General features: G+C 38.1%; 1 protein-coding gene across 18 annotated transcripts in view; it reads right to left on the minus strand.

Annotated features, from left to right (window-relative positions):
• The window catches only part of LTBP1 (latent transforming growth factor beta binding protein 1), a 384,533-nt gene that overhangs the window by 130,481 nt on the left and 230,583 nt on the right, over window positions 1–23,469 (minus strand). For 16 of the 18 annotated variants that reach the window (XM_087436922.1, XM_087436919.1, XM_087436918.1 and 13 more), the window contains 2 exons: window positions 8,199–8,321; window positions 1,291–1,458 (listed from right to left, as the gene is read on the minus strand). In XM_087436922.1, coding sequence (XP_087293048.1) covers window positions 1,291–1,458; window positions 8,199–8,321 — 291 coding nt within the window. The remainder of the gene's footprint in view (window positions 1–1,290; window positions 1,459–8,198; window positions 8,322–23,469) is intronic. The other 2 variants (XM_087436921.1, XM_087436923.1) reach the window with 1 other exon arrangement.

Raw genomic sequence — 23,469 nt, forward strand, 5'->3', positions numbered from 1 at the left:
CAGGAGGATACTAGGGCCTTTTGCAGATGTCTAAAATTACCCAGTCTACCAAAATACCATAAACATTATACTATCTTCTGCTTTACCAGTTCTTTTTTTTTTTTTTTTTTTTATAATTTTTATTTATTTATTTTTTCCCCCAAAGCCCCAGTAGATAGTTGTATGTCATAGTTGCACAGCCTTCTAGTTGCTGTATGTGGGATGCAGCCCCAGCATGGCCGGAGAAGCGGTGCGTCAGTACGCGCCCGGGATCCGAACCTGGGCCGCCAGCAGCAGAGCGCGCGCACTTAACCACTAAGCCACCGTGCCGGCCCCTACCAGTTCTTTCTGATCCTAACCATCAATAAAGGTGGACCATGACATTTAAATTTATATTTAAACCCTGTCTGTTACAGCGTAAGTTACAGCTTTACGACATTAAATGGCTCTGTGCGAGTTAATGCACTTCCCTAGGTGGGAAGCATCTTATCAAATAAGCAATTGAGTAGACTTCTTTATGGCCATCCCATGCTAGTGAAATTGGGGCCACTCCTCCTTTGATAATATCATACCCAGTATTTGCAGGGTATGTTTCTGCCTCTTCCATTTAACTCTACTTGACTCTTCTTGAGAAGATGGTGACACCTTGGTAGAAGTAAAGCACTTAGAGAGATAAATTTACTCTTTCAGGGCATTAGGCAGTTATGCACCAAACTGAAGGATAAAGAATAATCAACTTCTTACTATTCAGCTCCCACCTAGGAGTTCAGAGGGGCTTTGGCTGGATCTGCCCTTGAGTTATTAATCTTCACAGCATCAGTTCAGTCATGAATATAACTTCCTCCATTTCCAATTGGAGAAATTAAGCACAATGATCATAACAGAACCTGACAAGCACATGTTCAATCAATGAGCGAATGAGTCAACCTGCACAAAGTCTAGTTACTGCACAAGTGGTGAGTGGTCAATCATTAGGAAAGCGCAGGGTCCAACAGGGCCTTCTGGTCTCTCTCTTTACTTTTAAACAGCAGACTTAGGGTTCCAGAAGCTAGGGATAAAACGTAGTGGCTTTTTTTAACATTCAAAAGGAAGTCTAACGTTACACAGAAATGGAAAAATCTCTTTGCATGTAATTTTTTCCACTGAGTCTACCTTGTACGTTCATGGTTTCTACAAAAGTGATAAAAACACATTGTATTATTAGAAACTAAAATTAAAGTCAGAAACTGAAAATAACCCAAGCTGCCAAAGTCATCCTGTGTTTTTGTGTGGCTGGGAATGAATATGAGCCTACAACTGAGCATGTCTTACCTGTGCCTGGAAGGGGACATTTCTCACAGTGTGGGCCCCAGGCCTTGCCCACACTACAACAGCAGAGCTGCTTGGTGAGGTGAACAGACAGAGGGTGCATACACTGCCTTCCGGAACTGACAAGTCGGTAACAGGGCCCTTTCTCTTCAGAGACCACAGGGGTATCCGCTGAAGCAGAGAGATAAGGCCTGATGTCACCCCAGAAACAAAAACCAGATCGACTTTTCATGTAATAGCAAAATGAAACTTGAAGTCTGGATTAGAAACCATACTTGAGAATAAATCTATCTAGGTTTAGGGCATCACCTTTCTCGATTTAGAGTAAGTTTACCAAATGAGTTTTAGAATCAGGGCACCAAATATCCCTATCCTTGTCTGGTCTCTTCTTTCATTTTAGCAAGCATTAGATCAGGTGCATGCGCATAAAGTGAAAAGAAACAATTTCAACCAAAATCCAGCTGCCCAGATAAACCTAGTCACCTATTATCAAAATCACTACCTCCTTCGTTTTCTTGTATTTAGTCATCATAGAGGTAGTTCTAGGGTAAAATTTGGTGAACAACCAGGCACTGTGGAAAATCGGAAACTGAACATTGTTGATGTTGGTGGAAAATCAGAAACCGAACTTCGTTGATGCTGCAAGCCAGCTGTTCTCTCACTTTGAGGATAGTGAGAGCTTGCAGGGCCCCATCAAGTCTTGCCCTAGGCCAGTGAACGGCAAATGGAAGGCAAGGAGTGTCTTCTGACTTGCAATGCCACCCAAGGCCCCCGGTCCAGCCAGACAGCACACCAGGGAAGGAGAGGATGTGCTCCAGCCCTCAGAAAATACTGCAAAAGCACACCTGTGTATATTCATCGAATACCTAAACCCTAATCCTGATTCTTCTACCAGTTGTAGATAAGACTTCATTAATCTTCCTTAATCTAACAGGTAAAGACTACTGGGCACATAGAGCATAGAGCATGGTGTTTTTTTCCAGGACAGCTTCCAAAGCACTTCAAGTGGTGGTCTTCTGGGGAGTAAGAGAATCATTGGGTTACTGAGTCATCAATAAGTCAATTGTTGGTGAGTCTGGGTGCATCAGACCACATCCTAACTAAACATTTTGCCTCACCCCATGTGCACATAAGAATAAGCAATTAACTAATAAAAAATCTCCTTCGGAGATGGAAGAAAACCAAGAAGGAAGCCATTGAAAAAGTCTAGCTTACATATCTAAATTTTACTGATGCTCTTATGATTCAAATTTTATTTGAAATACAACTATGTAGACCAAAAAGTGTTGATTTATGCCTCAGATTTCTAATAGGTGTGCCCTTTAAAACCGCCTCCATTTTAACATCTAAATTACCTGTTTTTATTTTATCATTTCAAATGACTCGCATGGCAATTCCATTTATTCCATTACACATAAACCCAGGAACAATATGCTACCTAGAATGATGCAAGATTGGTGTTTCCATTGTCTGAGCATCTTTAACCACAGATTGGAAGGCTAGTTTTAAAGAATAATTCATTAGTATACTACATTTATTATTTAAAATATGGTACGCATAATTATACATTCTATTGAGTCATAAGGTTTCATGCTATACTAAAAAAATATTGCCAAAAGGTTTCTAAAGAATAGGCGGAAATGGGTATGGGATAGAGTACTGAGAAGCAATAACAAAGGGTGCTTATAGGTTCATATACGATAGTGGTTTTGCAAAGTGTATTTCTGGCAGGATGTGTTGCTAAGATTACGGTGAATAGATTCAGATACTCCATACAGAGGAGAAAACATTTCAGAGGCATTAAACCTACTAGAAATGCCACATCAGTCAGTCAGGAAAACAAATCTTTCACTCTTGGCTACAGACAAGAGAGAAATCTTCAAAAGTAATATACACCTAGCTCTGTACCCAAGTTTAATCTTCACCATATATCCAATGTTGATGGTGATTCAATTACAAACACAGTAAGAAGGTAAGATGCTGTGGTTCTCTTATTCGGGTTCCCTGATGGTGTATTAAGCAACTTATACTTAATTATAGGGTTGTACAATAAACTCTGATTATACTTTCAAAGACATGCTGCTCTAATCAATTAAAATGTGAATGATACATATCATTAAGCAGATATAAATTAATCTGGTACTTAGAAGAAGTTGAAAAATATAGAAGACTTGAGAGGATAGGATATAGCTAACCTCCCCTACTAGTCTGTTTTCACTCCCCCTTCCCCTGAACACCTCCAATATCCTCACTCATTTCTTGGATGAAATTCTGCATTAGAGTTTCATCCCTTTAAAGCTTAAAATCCCTATGGCATGAGTGTTGGGATGCAGGTGTGGGGAGAGGTAAAGCTGTTATGAAGAGTCTGAGAGATGACTTTCTAGTGAAGTGAGAACCGCTAGGCACCCTTTTTGGGAAATGGGGCTATTAAAAATAAATTCTGGGAGATCCAAAAGAAAACAATGATTCTAGGGCCATTGCAGAATTAGACCATCTATTCCATAGTGTGGCAAGTGAGGCTAAATAGCAGCTCTCCTTAAATAAATGACTTGCTCCTGTCAATTCAGACCATTTTCCTCTTCCTGATTAAAGGCTCGGCTTGTGGAGTAAGCAAGATCCAGATTGAAATCTGGGCTCTACCACTTACAGACTGTGTGACTTTTGGAAAGATCCTTAACCTCTCCATGCCTCAATTTCCTCATTTCTAAAGTAGGGAGAATAGCAATACAAACCTCATAGAGATCTTGTATTATATTTGATCATCCATATAAAGTGCTTATCGCAGTACCTGGCCCTTACTAAGTGAGCAGTGAAGATTATGACATTACTGTCATGGTTTTTGTTGTTATGGTTATTATCTTGGAGCAAATAGTTTGCACAGATGTCTGTATAAGCTCCAGGTCATGATGCTATGAGACCACCAAGTGAGCGAAGCTAGGGGCCTGAACTGAGATGGCCACAGAAGAGATGGAAAGAAAGGAAAAGGCATAAGATAGATTATGAAGATTTAATGACTTTCTTGTAGACCAAAGGAGATGACAGAGTCAAAGCTGACACAGGGGCTCCCGTCCTAACTGCCTGGGAGAACAGTGTCACCATGGACAAAACTACCAAGTTAGGAAGGAAAGCCTGTTTCAGGGGAAAAGGAGAAGATCTAGGAGTAACTTACCCAATCAGCTTTGTAAAACAATGTTCTAGAACCATGCTGTCCAATCCATTAGTCCCTAGCCACATATTGCTACGTTGATAATATTTAAATGAAATACAATTTAAAATTCCTCAGTCACACTAGCCACACGTGACTAGTGTCTACTACATCAGACAGTGCAGATAGAGGACATTTCCATCATCAGAGAAAGTTCTATTGAACAGCACTGATCTAGCCCAAGAGTCAGCAAACTTTTTCTGTAAAGGGTGAGATAATAAATATTTTAGGATTTGTGGGCCATATGGTCTCTGTTGCAACTTCTCAGCTCTGCCACTGCAGTGTGAAAGCAGCTTCAGATAATATGTAAATGAATAGGCATGGCTGTGTTCCAGTAAAGCTTTATCTACAAAAACAGACAGTGGGATGGATTTGGCCCATGGACTGTAGTTTGCCAACCTCGATCTAGAACCCTAAATTTGGAGGCACAAAACCAGTTTTAAGTCCCAATGTCAGTTACTAGCTGTATGATCTTGAGAAGTTACTTAAACTCTCCTAGCTTCAGTTTCCTAGTGTGTAAAATAAGAATAATATACATCTCATAAAGATGCTGGGGAAATTAAAAAGAAACGATGTACATAAATATGACTGGCTTTTAGAAGGGATTATCCTTCATCTCATGATTTCCAGGGTTATGTGGAAGTTCCTGAGCACCTCTCTCTAACTCTCTATTTCTGTCAATTAGCACCAAGTCCATGGGTCAAGAATACTATAAAACAGCAAACATCCAGGCTCAGAATTCTTCTATCCGGGCCTTTCTCTACTGAATCTATGGAAACACCCTCTACAGCACTCATCCTGGAGCTCTTGAATTCCTGAAGAGTATTAATTGCAGCTCAGAGAGTCAGAAAGTTTTCCTACTCCGATTGCAAAGGTTATTATACTTTTCTTGGATTACCTCTGACAAATCCTAAAATTTCACCTTTCCCCATAGATAATTAGGAGCAGGTCTGGAGAATGCTGCTGCAGCATCCTGAGCTGCAGACACAGAGGTCCGAGGCAGCAAACGCCAGAGCCCTCCTACTTTCCTTCTTTTAGCTTGGCTAAGTCAAGGACAGAGAATGAGCAAGGAGAGAAAGTGAAATGGTTGCAACCTTTGGCTGGAGTCAAGGAATTCTGAGGATGTTCACCTCAGTGCATTCGAGACCAGAGACAGCTTCCCGCTGCTCCTCAGCTGTTGCCAAGCGCATTTCTTTGAGTTCACCGAGTCAGCCAAACCTTTTATGCCCTGGATATGCCCTAAATTCATGCTGCTTGAGCAAATGCCGGCAATCTCCTCCATTTGCTTAAATGCTCTATCCATGGCTGTTTCTATACCTCTCAGGAACATATAATCCAAACCTTACGCAACAACTGTGCTCAGTGCTTTTGTGTCTGTGTGTCTATGTACACATGCACGCACGACCACCAGTCTTCTTCTGCTACTTCACCATGACTATCAAGGGTGCCACTATCTTGCCAATATTTTTTTCCATTCCTCTATGAATGCCACCTTTTTCCCTAATTCTTCTCAATTGTCTTCAGACTTTCCCCATTGATTTCTTCAAAATATAGTTCACCAACAAATCAGACCGGATTGATCCAAGTCACAAATCCTGAAGACACCCTACATATCTCTGTGATGTTACATGTGGTAAATTCAGAGGACACAGAAACAAATCTGCCCATTCAACGCTGGTAAAGAGCCCAGGTTTTAACTCCAAACTCTAAACTGGAACATTTAACTAGCAACAAACGTCTCCTAATACTTATCATTTCAGCTGTTGTAACTGAACCATAAAATTGAATTATTTATTTTTCAAATAAGAATGGATGGTTGTTTAATAAGTTCAGTATTATTTGGGCAATGACAGCAAAAATAAATGTTAAGGAAATGTGTGTTTCAAAAATCTCATTGGCAGATTTCTACAATCTTATTAAAACCTGGATGTCTGCCCTTAATTCTAGACATCAGATCTAGTCTAAGTTTTATTAAACACTTTGCGACCACTTCTCCAAGTTTACCTAATCTTCAACCTTCAATGTAGTAATTTTAACCAGACCATAGGTCAAATTATTTAAGGAAAAAAAAAAAAAACTTTCACAACAAATTCTACATCCTGTAAAATCTTTTACATTTAAATCATAAAACTATTTAAAATGTTTACTCATGTAATTCAAATCAGCCAGAAATTATCCCTCAATTATCTGGATATTGTCAACAATGTGATTTTTGGCCTGAAATCTCCAAATCCTTGCATCGGTTTTCAAACGTACCTTGCATGCAAACATAATTTTACAGTCTAATTTTACCATTCACCAAAAAAGCCCTGTAATTAGGTGTCTGTCTGCTTCATGATCAGAACTGTCTGTGAAAGAACACGGAAAAAAGAACTTACGTGCAAAATTTCCTAATCTGCGTTTGACAGTTTTTAAAGGAAAAGAGTAGTAATTAGTAACAATGTTCCAAAAGACTCAACAAACCCTTCTAATAATGAATGAGACTGTCATTTTTATTTTACTACATTTGTCTTTATTGCATCATGTCTATGATCTCAGCCTAGGGCACAGAGTTAGAGAGAGATGCACAGATAAAAATGAACAATGTTATCTTCGTGAAGAACACATCTTGACCAAATGGCAAGTTTAAAACTGGGCACTGGCAGGATGCAGCTTAACGTATACCAAACTCACATTAAAAAAAAGATAGTAAAAACAAAAATCTAGCATGGCAGAAATTAATACAGAATTACCCTTAAAATTATACTGACAGTCTTCTGTCTTTTTTAAACTTTAAAGTATACGGCTTAAAAAATCTGCAGTGTTTACCTACTTTTTAATAATGGACACAAGTACCTTAAAAATAAGGTAACCTCAAAAAATTCTGCTTATGAGAACTTTACATTTAAAATGCATCTCTCTCTGTCAGGTGATCTGCAGTGATTACACTGGATTAGCTTTTGTGGACAAAGAGTCTCTTTGGTGAAACTATATTTTCTGAACCAATATTAGAACATGTGAGTTGATGGAGGATGTTTACCCTCACCAGGTACAAGAGAAAATCTTAGAGACAACATCTGTAAGGCAAAACAGTATAACTTCAGGGACATTTTAGTGGTTTTGGAGGACAACAGAATAGAATATTTGAAATTAGAACTGAATAGAAAATCTGAAAGGCAGGGCCTTGGTAACTATTTCCCAGACTCTTCCAACTGAGAACGTACAGTGAAACCTCCTTAAATCAGACACCAGTGACTCAGAATTTGGACTAATTAAAGACAGAAGCTGGGACAAAGTTTAACCCAGCCTAAATAATGCTTAAAATACTCATGAAGGAAAAAACTGTTTTCATCTCTCAGGCATGCTAGTTTTAATTCACTTTTTTTTTTTTCCATCAAAGTAGATTTCCTCGGTACACTTGTTCTCCACACTTGATCTCAGCCAGAAGGCTGCGAAGCAATGGGCAGCTTGTTTTCTACCTCGAGTTTCAGCTATTATATTTTCCGAACGCAATAAAAATGCGTTTTGGAAAAGGTCCCGTAACACTGATTTATTTTAGTATACAAAGCTGGCCTCTTCCCCCTTGTCATTTTAATTAATGAGGTTTCTTGCATATTTACAATATTCAGTTGGCCACTGAGTATTTCCCTTCTTTTGGATAACCCTGCCCCCACCCCCCGCCCCCAAAAATGATCCAAAATAGGAATAAAAAATTATCATTACTTACGAACACAACTTGAAAAGGTAGGATCTGGCCCAAATCCCATTTTGCAGGTACATCTATAGCTGCCCATGGTATTCAAACACTCACCATTAGGGCACACACCCTGTAGCTGGCATTCATTAATATCTGCAGGAAAACACAATTCTTTTAGAAGGAGAAGCCAAGCCCTATTGAACAGATTCTGGCTGTAAACTGCATTTGCTTTCTTTTCCCTACAGTCATTTCTTAGTTATAGTAAATAAGGGATGCTAGAAACTTGTAATGCAGCAGGTGTGAAAGATCTAAAATCTAATCAATAAACATTTACTGAACATCTACAATTTATCTAACAAATATTTATTACACACCTACTATGTACTCGATTCTGTTCTGGGTATGAGGTCTTTACCAGTGAACAAAACTGACAAAAAACTCCAGCCTGCACAGAGCTTACATTTTAGTGTGAGTGAGTGTATGTTAGGTATTACAGAGCATACAGATAAAGCAAAGACTCTCACCTTGGAGATACTGACAGTCTAGTTGCACATACAACTAAGCAAAAATTTAAAGAAGTGAAAATCAGTTCAAGCTATAACAATTGGAAGAAAGCTCATAAACTTGAAGAAGTTAAATTATGAAATTCCCTATATAGACAGTAAGAGCCACTGGAGGAAGTTAGAGGTAGGGGAGACTGCAGCATGGAGAAGGAGGTAAGACTTCATCAGGTGTTGCAGTTGGGGAGGAGCTGGATGGATGCGGCGGAGGGGCGAATGATCTACATGGGTGGACACTGGAGCGTGAGACTGGAGAAGGGAAGGGGGCTTAGGAAATTGTGAGTCAAACCGTTGGCTGGAAAAGAAGTTTCAGGAAGGTAAACAGTTGGAAAAAGAGCTGCTTAAAGGCAGGCTAGGTTTGGATTCAATTTTATTGAGAACAAGGAGCTACACTAAAGATTTCTGAGCAGGAGGAAGATATAATCAAAGGCAGGCTCTAGGGAAATTTGTCTGGCCAGCACATGGTTTGGTGGGAAGAGATTAAAAGTTTGCTCACTGAAGGAGTAATGCAAGTATGAGACTGGTGACAAGCCAGGTTGGTGACAGCCGGAATAATCAGGATGAGAAGGAAGTTTTTTGTTTTTTTGTTTTTTCAAAGAACAATTGACAATGCATGGTGCTTGGCCAACACAACACTAGAAAGGAAGAGAAAGGAGTCCAAGATGCCTGGAAGGCCTCTAATCTGAAGAAAGAGGAAAAGACATTCTTGGTTTTATGGAAAGTCTGAGGAAGAAAGAGGCAGATGAAGAGATTAGTTCTACACTTGAAGGTCACACTGAGATAACCAACTATAAATTCCCAGCAGCAGCAGCAGATTCAGAAATGAAGTGAAAGAGGAAGCTATGGTTGGAAATAGAGACTTAGGGTCATCTGCATATGGTGACTGCTATGGTCTAAATGTTTATATCCCCCCAAAATTCATATGTTGAAATCCTAACCCCCAAAGGTGATGGCATTAGTAGGTGGGGCCTTTGGGAGGTGCTTGTCATGAGAGTGGAACCCTCATGAATGCGACTAGTGCCTTATAAAAGAGGCTCCAGAGAGAACCCTAGCACCCTCCACCATGTGAGGACACAATGGAACCAGGAAGAGGAAGGCCACCATGCTGCTGCCTTGATCTTGGACTTCCTAGTCTCCTTAATATCTGTTGTTTATAAGCTCCCCAGTCGGTGGAATTTTGTTATAGCAGTCTGAATGGACTAAGACACTGATCCAAGGGGAAATCAAAATAATTTGAAAGAGGAGAGATGAAAATGTGGTGATTTTAAAAAGATTACAGTCATTTGCAAAAATAATTAATTAAAAATCAAAAATAGGATGTGACAAGTTAAAAGTGAAAAATTTGTAATCATTTATATTTTATTCAGTGTAGCCTATGAAGCTTAATAGTTAACCGACTTTGGCTATTAGTCCTTCCTTTTCAAATAAGATTTAACTCCTCCAATCATTAATTCTGGTAAAACTTATTAAGGATCCTAAAATATTAATTTTCTAAATTAAAATTGGACACAATGGTAGCAAAACATTACTAGCATAATCGTCACATAAAAAGACAAACACAGCCCTCAATAAATCATTATTTGGTTCTATTTCATTTTGTAAGTAGACATAGATATCTACATAGATATTTTATCCAACACATGCAGTTTTAAATTTAATTTCAGTGATAAAATAGAACATTTTCAATGGCATTCAAATGACAAGCTAACATATACTATTTGTTGTATAAATTCTACAGCATTCCAGCTTGGATCCAGCTGGAAACTGGTAGAGCTAGATTACACCTGGCACAGCATATGGTCCAGCATCTGACCATCTTATTCTTTATCAGAGTGTGTGTTGTGCTGTAATACACATTCATGCACAGCATGTAATTGAAAATATTCCCCCATAATTCATTCTCCTTAAGAAAACCACCATGAAGGACTAGGAAGAGTGCCAAGTCCAGTTCGGGCTTACATGGTATAAGCAAAGCCCCTATCATATATCCCAACTTAAACCTCAAGTCTGGGTAACCAGCCAGTTGTAGTCAAAAAGGCTGGACAAAATCTCCAGTCTTCTGCTTCCCCTCACATCCCCACTAGGGTATGATTATTAGCCTTCCTATTTCTCCGAGTAGCCTGTACCCCTGTTCATTGGTTGCACCACCACACACTCCATGTTCATCTCTTGGAACCCAGAATTTTTCCTTCTTGGGAAGGTTTCTATGAAGTACCATCCCAGCCTCGCTGCTGGCTGCCAGGTTAAGGTGGAGTTTTTTTCCCTCCAATGCATAAATACCTGATGTACACCCATGGCCTTGTACCCTCTTCCCATGCCCCCTCAACTCTCCTCAACACTGCCCACTGCCTTGACCATAATGCCACGGGTGTGGAGGACAGGAATTAAGATTTAAAACAACAACAACTACAGATATAAACAGGAAACAACAGAAAAACCCACAAGGAAAGAGAATCATGCAAGACTTTTTCTACTACCTCTATTCTTATCAGCTTCTGCCACCAGCACTGGCACCACATCTCCCCTAATTTTGGCCCCAGAAACCCAGAAGCATGGACCTTCCTTCGTGACACACTCGCACAGCTTCCAGAAAAACTCCTGTTTCCCTCGACTGCCTCTATTTTTAATCACATTCTCTGAAGTACCATAAATTAGAGATTAAATTTCCAAGTTTTTTTTTTTAGTTTATATACAGCAATTTATATCAATCTTAAGTATACAGCTAGATGAATTTTTACATATACATATGTGTGTATATGTATATGGGTACATGTGTATATGTGTGTGTGCACATACTGTGTGACTCCCACCCACATTATGGTTTAGAACGTTTCCATCACCTCAGAGGGCTCCTTTGTGCCCATTTCCAGTCAACATCTCTGTCCCCACAGGTAACTACTATTCTGACTTCTATCATCATTGATTAGTCTTGCCTGTTCTTGAATTTCATATAAATGGAATTATATCGTACGTATTCTTTTGTCTGACTTCTTTTATTCATTATTATGCCCATGATATTCAATATTGCATGCAGTTCATTTTTTTATTGCTGTGTTATATTTTATTGTGTGAGGATATCAAAATTAATTTATCCATTCTAACTTTTGATTATCATTAACAATGCTTCTGTGAACATTCATATATGTGTGTGTATATATATGTGTGTATATATATATACGTGTGTATATATATGCATATATATGTGTATAAATATATATATGTGTATATATATGCATATATATATGTGTATAAATATATATGTGTATATCTATATATATGTGTATATCTTTTAGTAGGCCTAGGCACTCATTACTCTTGGGTGTATATCTAGGAGTAGGATTTCTGGATCACTACAGAAGGTCCATGTTTACTTTAATGAATTTTGTCAAATAGTCGTCCAAAGTAGTTATTCCAGTTCTCACTCCCAGTATCAACTGTTCCACAACCTCGTCAAATTATTGTTAGTCTTTTTCATTTTAGTCATTTTGGTTGGTGTGTAGAGTAATCTCATTGTGGTTTTAATTTGTACTTGCTTTTCATATATTTATTAGCCATATGGATATAAAAACATTCTCTTCTAAAATATAAGTATCTATAACAATGTTGTAGGTCAGTAAAACTGATTCCCCCTTAGCACTCAGGGAGGATCAGTGGTAATTCTCAAAGAGGGGTGTGTGCTTGCCTGGGGGGCATTTTGTGTTGTCACTAGGACTGGGGAACACACAACAGGTGGACACCGGGGATGCTAAACACTCTACAAGTGTGGTTAGTTCCCCTTGACAAAGAATTGTTTTGCTAAAAATGTCAATAAAGCCCTCACACAGAGGTGATGAAAATGTGAGTTTGTAAGTGCAAAAGGGACCATTTTGAAGTGAGGCTGTCTGAAGAACGATAGGGTGGGGTTGGGTGCTGGCTACAACAGAAAACTTGAAGGGTTTCATTCACTTGACTCAGTGTCTGTATCTTCTACATCTGGACAGTCCCCTGCTGTCTCTGAGACTCTGCTTTGGCCTTCGCATAAATAGGAGGCTCAACCAGACGCAGAGACTGGGTCACCCAAATCCCTGAGTTTGGGTTGTGTGGCCTGTGATCTGCAAGGCCAGAGTCTTAGCACTACCAAGTCTGACCGGGACCCTGATACGATTCATCAGACACAACCGTGATCTCCTGACCTGTTCCTGGAGCCCTGGGCACGCTGCACACTTGCTTTAAGCACGGCAGTTCCCTTGCATCTGCTTCAAAAACTGAGCTTCTATGATAAAATGGCATTTCTTAAAAAAATTTGAAAATCACTGATTTAAATTATTTCTGTGTCAAATCATGTTCCAGATTTCAACCACTCACTCACAAATAAAACTTTAAAAAGCATTCTATTCATAAATTTTTAATGCCTAATATGCAAAATTTTACATCTAAAAATTAGATAAGAATTCTTATTTTTGTGCCAGTTCATTCTTCCACTCTCTGCTTTGTTCCTGAGAGGATTGTGGGTTAAAAAAAAAAAAGGCAAAAACCTTATCCCCCACGGTTTTTAATTTAGAACCTCAGAAATTAATAAGAAACAAGAGCAATTATCTAAATGACTTTCTTTTTTTTTTTTTAAAGATTTATTTATTTATTTTCGCCCCAAAGCCCCAGTAGATAGTTGTATGTCATAGTTGCACAGCTTCCTAGTTGCCGTATGTGGGACACGGCCTCAGCGTGGCCGGAGAAGCGGTGCGTCGGTGTGCGCCCGGGATCCGAACCCGGGCCGCCAGCATCAGAGAGCACGCACTTAACCGCTAAGCCACAGGGCCGGCCCCTAAATGACTTTCTGAAGTAGTCAAGCGCTTTAAGACCTTTCTAAATAAACTGAAGGGAATTAGAGATTCGCAGAGATTAAGAACAATACGGGTTAACTAAACATGTTCTATCTGAATATGAGAAGTTGAAAGAGTACTGTAAGAGAAGACATTATCAGGGCAAAGTTTAACAATTATATGGAACATGACTGGTAAACTATGAATTATAATTCTATTTAGGCTTCAATTCGTGAGGCAATTTTTTAATCAAATAGAAGCTTCTAACTTGATTATAACTTTTATAAATAACTGATTTGACAAATATAATTGTGTTTCAGAAGTCTCATATTTTACAGGGTCAGCCAATCTCCCTTCATGTATTCTGATTTAATTAAAAACTCTTTAGTACTTATTTTGAAAAACAGATAAATGAATTTGTTCATTGTTCTCCCTCTGTAGACTACCAAATTTCTCTGGAAAACTGGAATTCTACCCTTGGAAGGAACAGTATAACAACTGCACACAGCACAGCTTACCGAGTTAAAGAAGGAAGGTCAGGGGCCGGCCCCGTGGCTTAGCGGTTAAGTGCGTGTGCTCCGCTGCTGGCGGCCCGGGTTCAGATCCCGGGCGCGCACTGACGCACCGCTTGTCCGGCCATGCTGAGGCCACATCCCACATACAGCAACTAAGACGGATGTGCAACTATGACATACAACTATCTAGTGGGGCTTTGGGGAGAAAAAGGGAAAAAACAGAGGAGGATTGGCAATAGATGTTAGCTCAGGGCCAGTCTTCCTCAGCAAAAAGAGGAGGATTGGCATGGATGTTAGCTCAGGGCTGATCTTCCTCACCAAAAAAAAAAAAAAAAAAAAAAAAGAAGGAAGGTCAAAATGAATGGCTGAAGGAGCTGGCACTCTTGTAAAGCCAATCACCCATCCCCATACCTCCAACTGAGCTGCTGTCTTAGGGCAGTCTAGAAGTGTATCGAAGCAGAAACAAGGAGAGAAGCTCATACAGCCCCATACGCCCCTTTAGAGTACACAAAATCCATGAGGCTACAGCTAATGTGAAGAATATTTACACACTTCTCCACTTAATTAAAACATTTATAGAGTGTCTCTGCCCAGTGCAGTCTATTATATACCTCAGGGCATATATCAAGTTCACTAATACGAGGGAATGATACAATATCTTAGCACAATGAGGCAAAGATCTTCGTCATCATCCTTTACACAGCACACCGTGTCTCACTGGAACTTCCTAACAATTCTGGATGGTGAGCAACACATGAATAGTTATTCCTATTTTATAGAGATAATTTTGTCCAAGGTCATATTTTTTAAAAGGCTCAAGGAGGAATGGGGAAATCTAATGGGAGAAATATCCCACTAAGGCCTAGTTTTGGTCTACCTAGAATATCAAATTATGTCACCTAAGCAACTCAATTTCTCTTAATCTCAGTTTCCTCTCCTGCAACACAAAGGGGCTGAACCAGATAGTCTCCAAGGTGACTTCTAGCTTAAATATTCTGACTTCAAAACAATCTGCCAGTTGCCAGCGTTGAAAAATGCCCAGGAATACATGAAGTATGACACTTAAGTCATAATATATTATGAATAGCATAAGTACCCTTATGGAAAATAAACACACTTTTATGTATCTGTTCTCCTACAGGAAATATGTATGTTTAACAAAGTGAGTAATAATTTACTGCCTTTTTAGTGACGCAAGTTTTTACAGGAAATGAAGCGCATCCAGTAAGCAACAGGAATTAGGTACAAAGAACAGTACATGAAGATCTTTATACTGTGTGAAAATATGAAGCTTTCCGGAGATTCTGCTGTGTATATTCAGCTTTTGCTGATGGACAGAAATTCCATCATACAATTTAGCAATATGACTTCCACTTGAAAGCAGAAAAAAATCTCTATTGAGGTAAATACTTTTCCTAGACAGACAGACCATTTGGTTATTTAATAGGAATCACTTACTTTAGATAGATAATAGGAATCACTTACTTTAGATAGATAAAGTGTTCACTCTCCAAAAGGACAATGTATTTCTTAAACTTCCAGAGAAGCAGCTTCACACTGGGTACACATACCCCTGAAGGCACATGACCATAGTCCTCAGGGTACACACATGCTTGGATACTTCTAAGGGAATCAATTTCTAAATCTTGAGCCTTCATACATTTCCTTTTCTAAAAGGGATCTGCCTAAGAACACATTTTCCAACCTTCTTTTTATTTCTCCCTTACTCAGCATCTTGCTTCTCTTTACAAAGTCAAGGCGTAACTCCTGCCCATCTGGAATCTTTCTGGGCTTTCTAGGTACATTGTCCTACAATGTAAAATTCTCCAAGGCACCAAACAAATAAACAATTCACGAATATCTCTCTCCTGAGAGTTACAGGAAGAGTGATAAGTCTGATTTGTTTCATACGAAGGCCTGGCTCTGCCAATTAGGTTAGACGGCAGACATTATTCATAAACTGAATGAGCCAACTCCACAGCTCCACGGTTTTGGTGAAAACAGGCTTAAAGCACATATCTAGTAAGAATATGCCAGAAATGAATCTACTGCATTCATTTAATTTTTCATGAAAAAAAATAGATGTCAGCTTAAAAATGTGTGAACACATAAGTGTTTCAAAATTATTTTAGGAGACAAGTGAGCAAAAAAACATTTGGAGACCAATGTTCTAGAGCAGTTTTACCCAAGATATGTTATATGAAACACAAGCTTTGTGAGAATTCTGCTAAAAGAGGGGTTCTGTGGCCAAACATGTTTGAGAAACACTGCGTATTCTACAAACATGAGCACATTAAAGACCCTGAGAAGTCCTTTGGCAAGGACTCTTGGCTTTCTTTAACTTGGTGTTTTTCACACATTTGGCCACGGAACCCTTTTTCACACACCATCTATTAACATCTCTCTGAATTGGTGGTCTGTGGAGCCTATTTTGTGAATTGTTGCTCTCTGGGGCTGGCCCTGCAAACTACTGTATGGGTCTCTTCGTGGTTATATTTGCTTCAACCTAGGCCTCAGGGCTGCCATAGCCCCTCTCCCGACCTGTAACTGTCCCACCTTTATAAAGTGATAACCTAGCATAGGATGGATTCAATCACTGGGCTCAATGAAAGGAGGCAAACCACTGTGGGAGCAGCTCCCTTCCTTCCAATTCTGTCTTCATGGTAACATGATAAAAGAATTATCAGAGCCCAGAGAACAGCTTGTATTTCTTTCTTGATACATGTGTGCTACACATGGAAGATGCTGCTAATAACATACACATCTCTGATGGTCTTGGATTTCTGACTATAGTCTACAGACACTACATTAATTTCTCCTTGAAACATTCACAGTAACATGAATCCATCGTGGGCTTTCCTCATCACTCACGATACAATAGGCAACTTCCCGTTGATTTTTATAGCCCCAGAGATTAAGGTCAAAGAGCTATTGGAAAATACAACGTGCTAATGACTCACTTCACCACTATCTTTCCTGAAGAAAAGTGAATAAAATAAACAGACATTTCCTTTTTGAATCCTATCCCAGTGATATGAGCACAGTAAGACGACTCATCAAAAAATGATTCTAAAATGGATCCCAATTTGATTTGTAAATGCTGAAATACGATGCTCAGTCCAAATCAAAAACTGTTTAAATTCTTACTGAAAATATTGTGCCTATTTAAACTAGAAACTGCAGCAGGAGTTCCAAGAGGATGCCCGGGACAGTAAAATAGCCCCTTTGAATCAATAAAACATTTCTTAGCTACTGACTACTGTAAAACATGATTCAGCAACACATTAAGTACCCCACAGTTTCTGGGACTAAATCACTAAATACAACAGAACATTGTGATGAATATCTGGTAGGCTAACTAAAAAGAATTTTCAACATTTTTAAGTGTTTTGAAGAATGGAGTGATCAAGTCTGGTTGACTCCAGTCTTAGTTCATACCTCATGATTTTCTACTATTATTTCCCAAATATATAGCAAGAACAATGGATTCTAAGTTTCATCTTTATATCCACATTACTCTCATATACATATTCCCCATTTCCTCCTAGAAAGAAATAAACATAACAATCAATTCTCTTATGATAATGGAACTAAAGGAACTTCAGAGACAACACTAACTGTGGAGAATACTGCATACGGAGAGAAGTCAGAGAAAAACATGTGGAAGAGAGGAAAAAATGCATTGAAAAGATTTTAAATGAAAACATCAGTGGACGTGATCGCTTCATTAGCCAGAATTCTGAATATTAAAAAATGGTATTGGCCACTCAATTGCTGTTGAGTGAAAGAAGCCAGACACAAAAAAACACATACTGGATAATTTGAAAGTTCATAAGAAGACAAAACCGATCTATGCTTGGAAGAGTCAGGATAGTGATTACTTCTGGAAAAGAGGGAGAAAAAGATTTGGAAGGAAGAAAGTAAAGATTCAGAAGGGACAAAAGGAGGATTCTGGGGTGCATGTAATGTTCTATTTCTTGACCTGCATGATAACTACACAGTTGTGTTCACTTTGTGATAATTCACTGACCTGTATCCCTACAATTTGTGCATTGTTCTATACATAGGTTATACATCAATAAAGTTTACTTAAAATATAATTAACTACACAATTTCTAATATAATCACCAGAATCATGTTTTTTCACCACTACTTTTTCAATGTGCCTCTAAGTTTAGATGTAAAGTAACCTCACAGTAATATAATAAAGATCTTTATTTCCTTTTTTTCTCAAGCAAAATCCACCTATACTTGCTAGGTCAGTATAAATCATTAAAGTGTTACAGACTGATTTTAAAAATGGCCCCAATTCTCCACCTCTCCTTGTATTCATGCCCTTTGCTATGTGACTTTGTAGCTCCTTCCAGGAAGAGGTAGAGTCTATTTCCTCATCCCCTGAATGATGGGCCGGCCTTGTGACTTCCTTCAGCCACCAGAATACAGTGGAAGTAATAGTGTGTCAATTCCAACCCTGGGCCTGAAAAGCTTTGGGTGCTTTCAACGCTCTTTCTCTTGGAACCTTGCCACCATGAGAAAAACCCTCACTAGCTGCCTAGAAGATGCGCGACTGTGTGCAAGAGAGCTGAGCCATCGCAGCTGAGGCCATTCTGGATCATCCAGCCCCAGGCACCCATCAGCTGATTACAGACCCATCACTGAGATCACCCACACCTGGCCCAGGAGAGCAAAACTCCTCAGCTGGCCCCTAGAAGTGTGAGAAATAATACACAATTGTTTTATGAAGTAATTGTTAACTGATAGAGGAAGGGCGAAGAGGTGATACCAGAAGGGGAGTGCCTCCGAATCCAAAGGAATTCCAGCTTAAAAACCAAACAAAACCCTCTATAAGCATAAATATCCCGCTTCTTAAAGACTTCAGGATATAACTGAGAAGGTATAATGGTTTGCTAATAATGTGTGAGAAAAATTCTTGTTTTAACTACAAAGCAGATACATTTAAAATAAGAAAATTTGCTATAAAAAACAACGAAGTTCGGAGAACTCTATGATTTCTAAACCCAACTACTGAAAGAGCCTACCAGAATAGTTCAATCTACATAGTAAAAGTATGAGCATCTAATATTACGCCCAGTGCTGATGCTTGAGCAAGGCTTTAAGTCATGGTTTCCCCACCTATAACAAGTAGGTGCAGTTGCTGTCAGGAATTAATGACAAAAAGGATGTTAGAAGTACTTTCATAAACTATAAACTGTTATATAAATATTAGTAGCACAGGGAGGGGAGCCCAGGCTTTAGAGGTAGATTCTCCCACTCCAGCTACATGATCTTCCATTACTTAATTTCCTTGAGCCTTAGGACTCCATTTCATTATAAGCTAAAAAAAAAAGATAACACTACTTATCTCACAAGGTTACTTGGAGAATTATGACTAAAGCACCCAACAGAAAGGCACCACTAATTAGGCATTCAATAAATGCTAGCAAAATATATAAACAGGTAGATAAAAAGATGTGTAGGTAATAATGACCAAAAAGGAAATTTATTGTATTAGAAAAGAGAAAATTATCAAGTTATTCTTATGCAAGTAATACCATAAGGATAGAAGCCTCAGGTAAATAAAATCAAGAGTGATTAGAAGCAGAGCAGCAGCTGGTCTAGCTAGTTTCACTTGGAGAGAAAGTCTGGGGAAAAGTTGGGTAAGAATATAAGATTACTAGAGGCAGGACTTAGGTTATGTACAAAAGGGTTAAACTGGGCCTGAGTGCTGGAGAACTTAGGAAACAGAGAACTCTTATGTCACTTGCTGTGTAGGATCACTGTCAATAAAAACATTTATGTCTATAGAGCATTATTGTCTCTCTTGTACCTTGTTACCATGACTGCAAGAAGGTGGCCCTGAATAGGGTGGGTGGGCTTTGAGAGTGGGGGATGGGAGGGAAGGAGAGAGGATGGGAAAGAGGGGAAAAGGGAGGCAGGGTGAATACAGAGTGCTCACTACTAATTTAAAGGCATTTATCTTAGCTCCATGAAAATTGCACCTCACTCCAAAACCTTTGAAGTAAACAGAAATGTCAGTGTACTAACATAATTAACAGACTAATCAACTTTCTATCCATTTAAAATAAAACCTCTAAAGAAGCTGACACTCATTAACCACTAGGCACTGTACCAAACAAATTTCAAATTCAGCCTGGGTCCCTCCAAATACCTTTACAGTCTTATCATCCACACTCACCTACATAGGTGGGATTCATCAGGCACAAGCCTGGCCCATGCTGTCCATACCTGTGTCTTAGTTTCTTCCAGCCCTGATAACTTCCCACCCCATTGTCATCTTTCCCAGGTTATTAGAAGGTCAAATGATTCCTACATAGAAAACTCAGAAAAAATTATTAAAACCAATAAGAGTTAGTTTTAGTATGATAATAAATATTTTAAAAATTATAATCTTGCTCACAGCAATATTCAATATAAAATTACCTGGGGAAAACCTAAATAGAAATGTACAAAGCCTATGTGGAAAAAAAAACCATACTATTTAATTGCCCTTTTTCTGTTTTCAAATTTGTAAAGAAAAGGAAATAAGGGAAAAAATACGTCAGTGCTAGTGAGAAGAGAAATTGAACATCCTCCCTGAAAGGTAATGTGCACTGAATAAACCAAAGCTTGGAAACCAATAATTTCTCTTCTAAACATAATCATAGACTCACATGAAGGTTTATGGTCAAGAATGCCCCTGACAGCACTATATATAATAAGGAAAAATAGAAACTCATCTGAAAATCCAACTTCAGGGGAATGGTTAAATGAACTATCCTACAGCCATTAACTGGGATACTATATCAGCATTACAATAATTTTTAGAAGATTATATAATAACACACAGAAAGTGTTCATTATACATTAAGTAAAAAAGTTTTCACAGCTATCTATGAAATATAATTCCAAATTTCTATACCCATATATATGATTAGCAGGAAATATATCAATTTTTGTAGGAGATGATGGTAATTTTTATTTTTTCTTTATATGTTTCTCTAGTTTCTAAATTTCAAACAATAGGGATGAATTATTTTTATAAATAGGAAAGACAATGTGATTTTTTTAAGGAATGTTTTTAAATGCTATCTGTGATTTTCTAACTAAATGGGAACTTTCTATCCTCTGCAATTGAACAGTGTTTGGTTCATTTCGTACAGCACTCACTAAATGCTGCCTTGGTTTAATTATATGTGAGAACAGTGATCTTCATAAGGGTAGGAATTCAGTCTTATTATACTCTATATTTCTCAGAGTACCCCTACTTAAGTCATCATTAAATACCTGTAAAATGAGTGAGTGAATAAATGGCAAATGCTCAATAAATTTATGTTGACAGGCTGCTTAATTACAACAGGTAAAAAGAATTTACCTGTGGATTACAAATTATATAATTTGAAGCTTTTTTCTGACAAGCTTTTCAGTACCCTCAAATAATTTAAAATATATATACATTAGTTTAACACTATATTACAACATTGATTCTTTGAATTAAAAAAAAAGTCCTGATAAGGATAAATGTTAAAGAAGAGTAACACAGTAAGTTCATGCTTTGGCATTCTCCTCTTGTTCCAAATCTATAGCAAATATAAATTCTAAAAGAAAATTTAAAAAGATAATCATCCCAGTGACCCTGAAATGGCAGAGAAGTAAGTACATGGTAGTGGGTAGAGCCACTGAATCTCTGGGTGGGCTGTCTAGAAAGAAGCAGAGACAGCCAGGAATTTAGTAATTGAGGATAAGAAACTAAAAGTACTCCTCAGCAACTGAAATCTGGGACAATACCACCAAAAATCACTCTGAGGCAGGAACTAACATTATAATTTAGCTTCAGACTTAGGGAGCACAGATAGGAGAAGATAAGGGATGAGGAAGATGAAAATAAACTTCCAATTCAAAGTGAGCCTCAAACTCAGTTAAAAAAATCTAATGCTAAGAAAGCAAAGTCAATGATTTGAACAGGAATTTTCTCCAGATCAGAATAGTTTTACGAAATGTTCTCACAAATATTTTTTTAAAAATTTAGCATGCTTAAAAAGTTAAATGAATGAATACATTTAAAAAGAATAAAACAAGAACAGGTAGCTATGAAAAATTAGAAACCTCAGAAATGAAAAACAGTCTTATAATTAAAATTGTAATAGATGGGATAAAGTCTAGATGGGCATAGTAAAGCAGGAATTTTAAAGTTAGAAGATGGAACCGAGGTATTCATTCAAAATGCAGCAAAAAAGACAAAAGGGTAAGAGCACGAAAGACTTGTTAAAGACATGAAAAATAGAGAGGCTCCAACACTTGTCTAATAGGAGTTTCAGCTGAAAAGCATGGTGAAGCAGTATTTGAAGAGATAACAGCTAATCATTTTTCAAATGTGAGGAAAGACATGAGTCTTCAGATTGACAATGCACCGTCTACTGAGTAAAAGTGAGATAAATCCAAATACAGACATCATGATAAAACTACAGAACACAAAGAATTAAGAGACTATCCCAAAAGAGAGAAAGACAGATTATCTACAAAGGAAGAAAGTATGGAAAAGACAGAAGTCAGAAGACACTGGTATAACGATCAAAAATACTGCTGAAAAACAAGTGTTAACCTAGAACTGTACACCTGATGAGTCTCATAATAGAATGAGTTCAAAATAAAGATATTTTCAGACATATAAAGTACACACTTCCCAGTGACTCTCATATAAGACCTGTTAAAGGATATAATCTAAAGATATGGATTTAGCAAATAAAAACACAGGACACCCAGTTAAATCTGAATTTCAGACAAACAACGAATACTTTTTAGTGTATGTCCCAAATTATTTGCTACTTATCTGAAATTCAGATTTAACTGGGTGTCCTGTGTTTTACCTGGCAAACCTACCTCAAAAGAAAATGTGAACCCAGCAAGAAAGCACAGGATACAAGACACCATGCTGAGTGCAAAAACTGATAAAAATGTCAGTAAATTCATCTAACTCTTAACTATATGGAAAACAACTTTCTATATTTACAATAGTTACACCTTTGAAAATAACTGTAAAATTTGTTTCTTTTGTCTAAGAAACAAATCCATTTTCTTTTAAAGATGCAGCAAGTTGTCATAACCTTCTTTGGATTCTTCCATGTTAAAAGAAATGTAAATCCAATAACTGTTTTTCCAGCATGTATCACAAAGCCAGTTAGATTGTAATGGTACATGCAATTAATTGTTAAGAGCCTTGCCTTAAAGTTATGAACTACTTCATCCCGCCCAACTTGTTTTAAGCCAGACTATGCCACAGGCCACATTCTTTTCTCCAGCCGAGTGTGTTTTTCGAGGGTTTCACCTGCACTTTCTAGTCTTCTCAAAGCAAACAGACCAGTCTTCCTCTACGAGTTCTCCATCCTGCAGCCACAATCTTTTGTTTTTTTTTTTTTTTTTGGTAATCATT

The sequence above is a fragment of the Ceratotherium simum genome, chromosome 11, assembly GCF_057802395.1.
Source record: "Ceratotherium simum simum isolate JZ-2026a chromosome 11, ASM5780239v1, whole genome shotgun sequence".
Classification (NCBI taxonomy): Eukaryota; Metazoa; Chordata; class Mammalia; order Perissodactyla; family Rhinocerotidae; genus Ceratotherium; species Ceratotherium simum.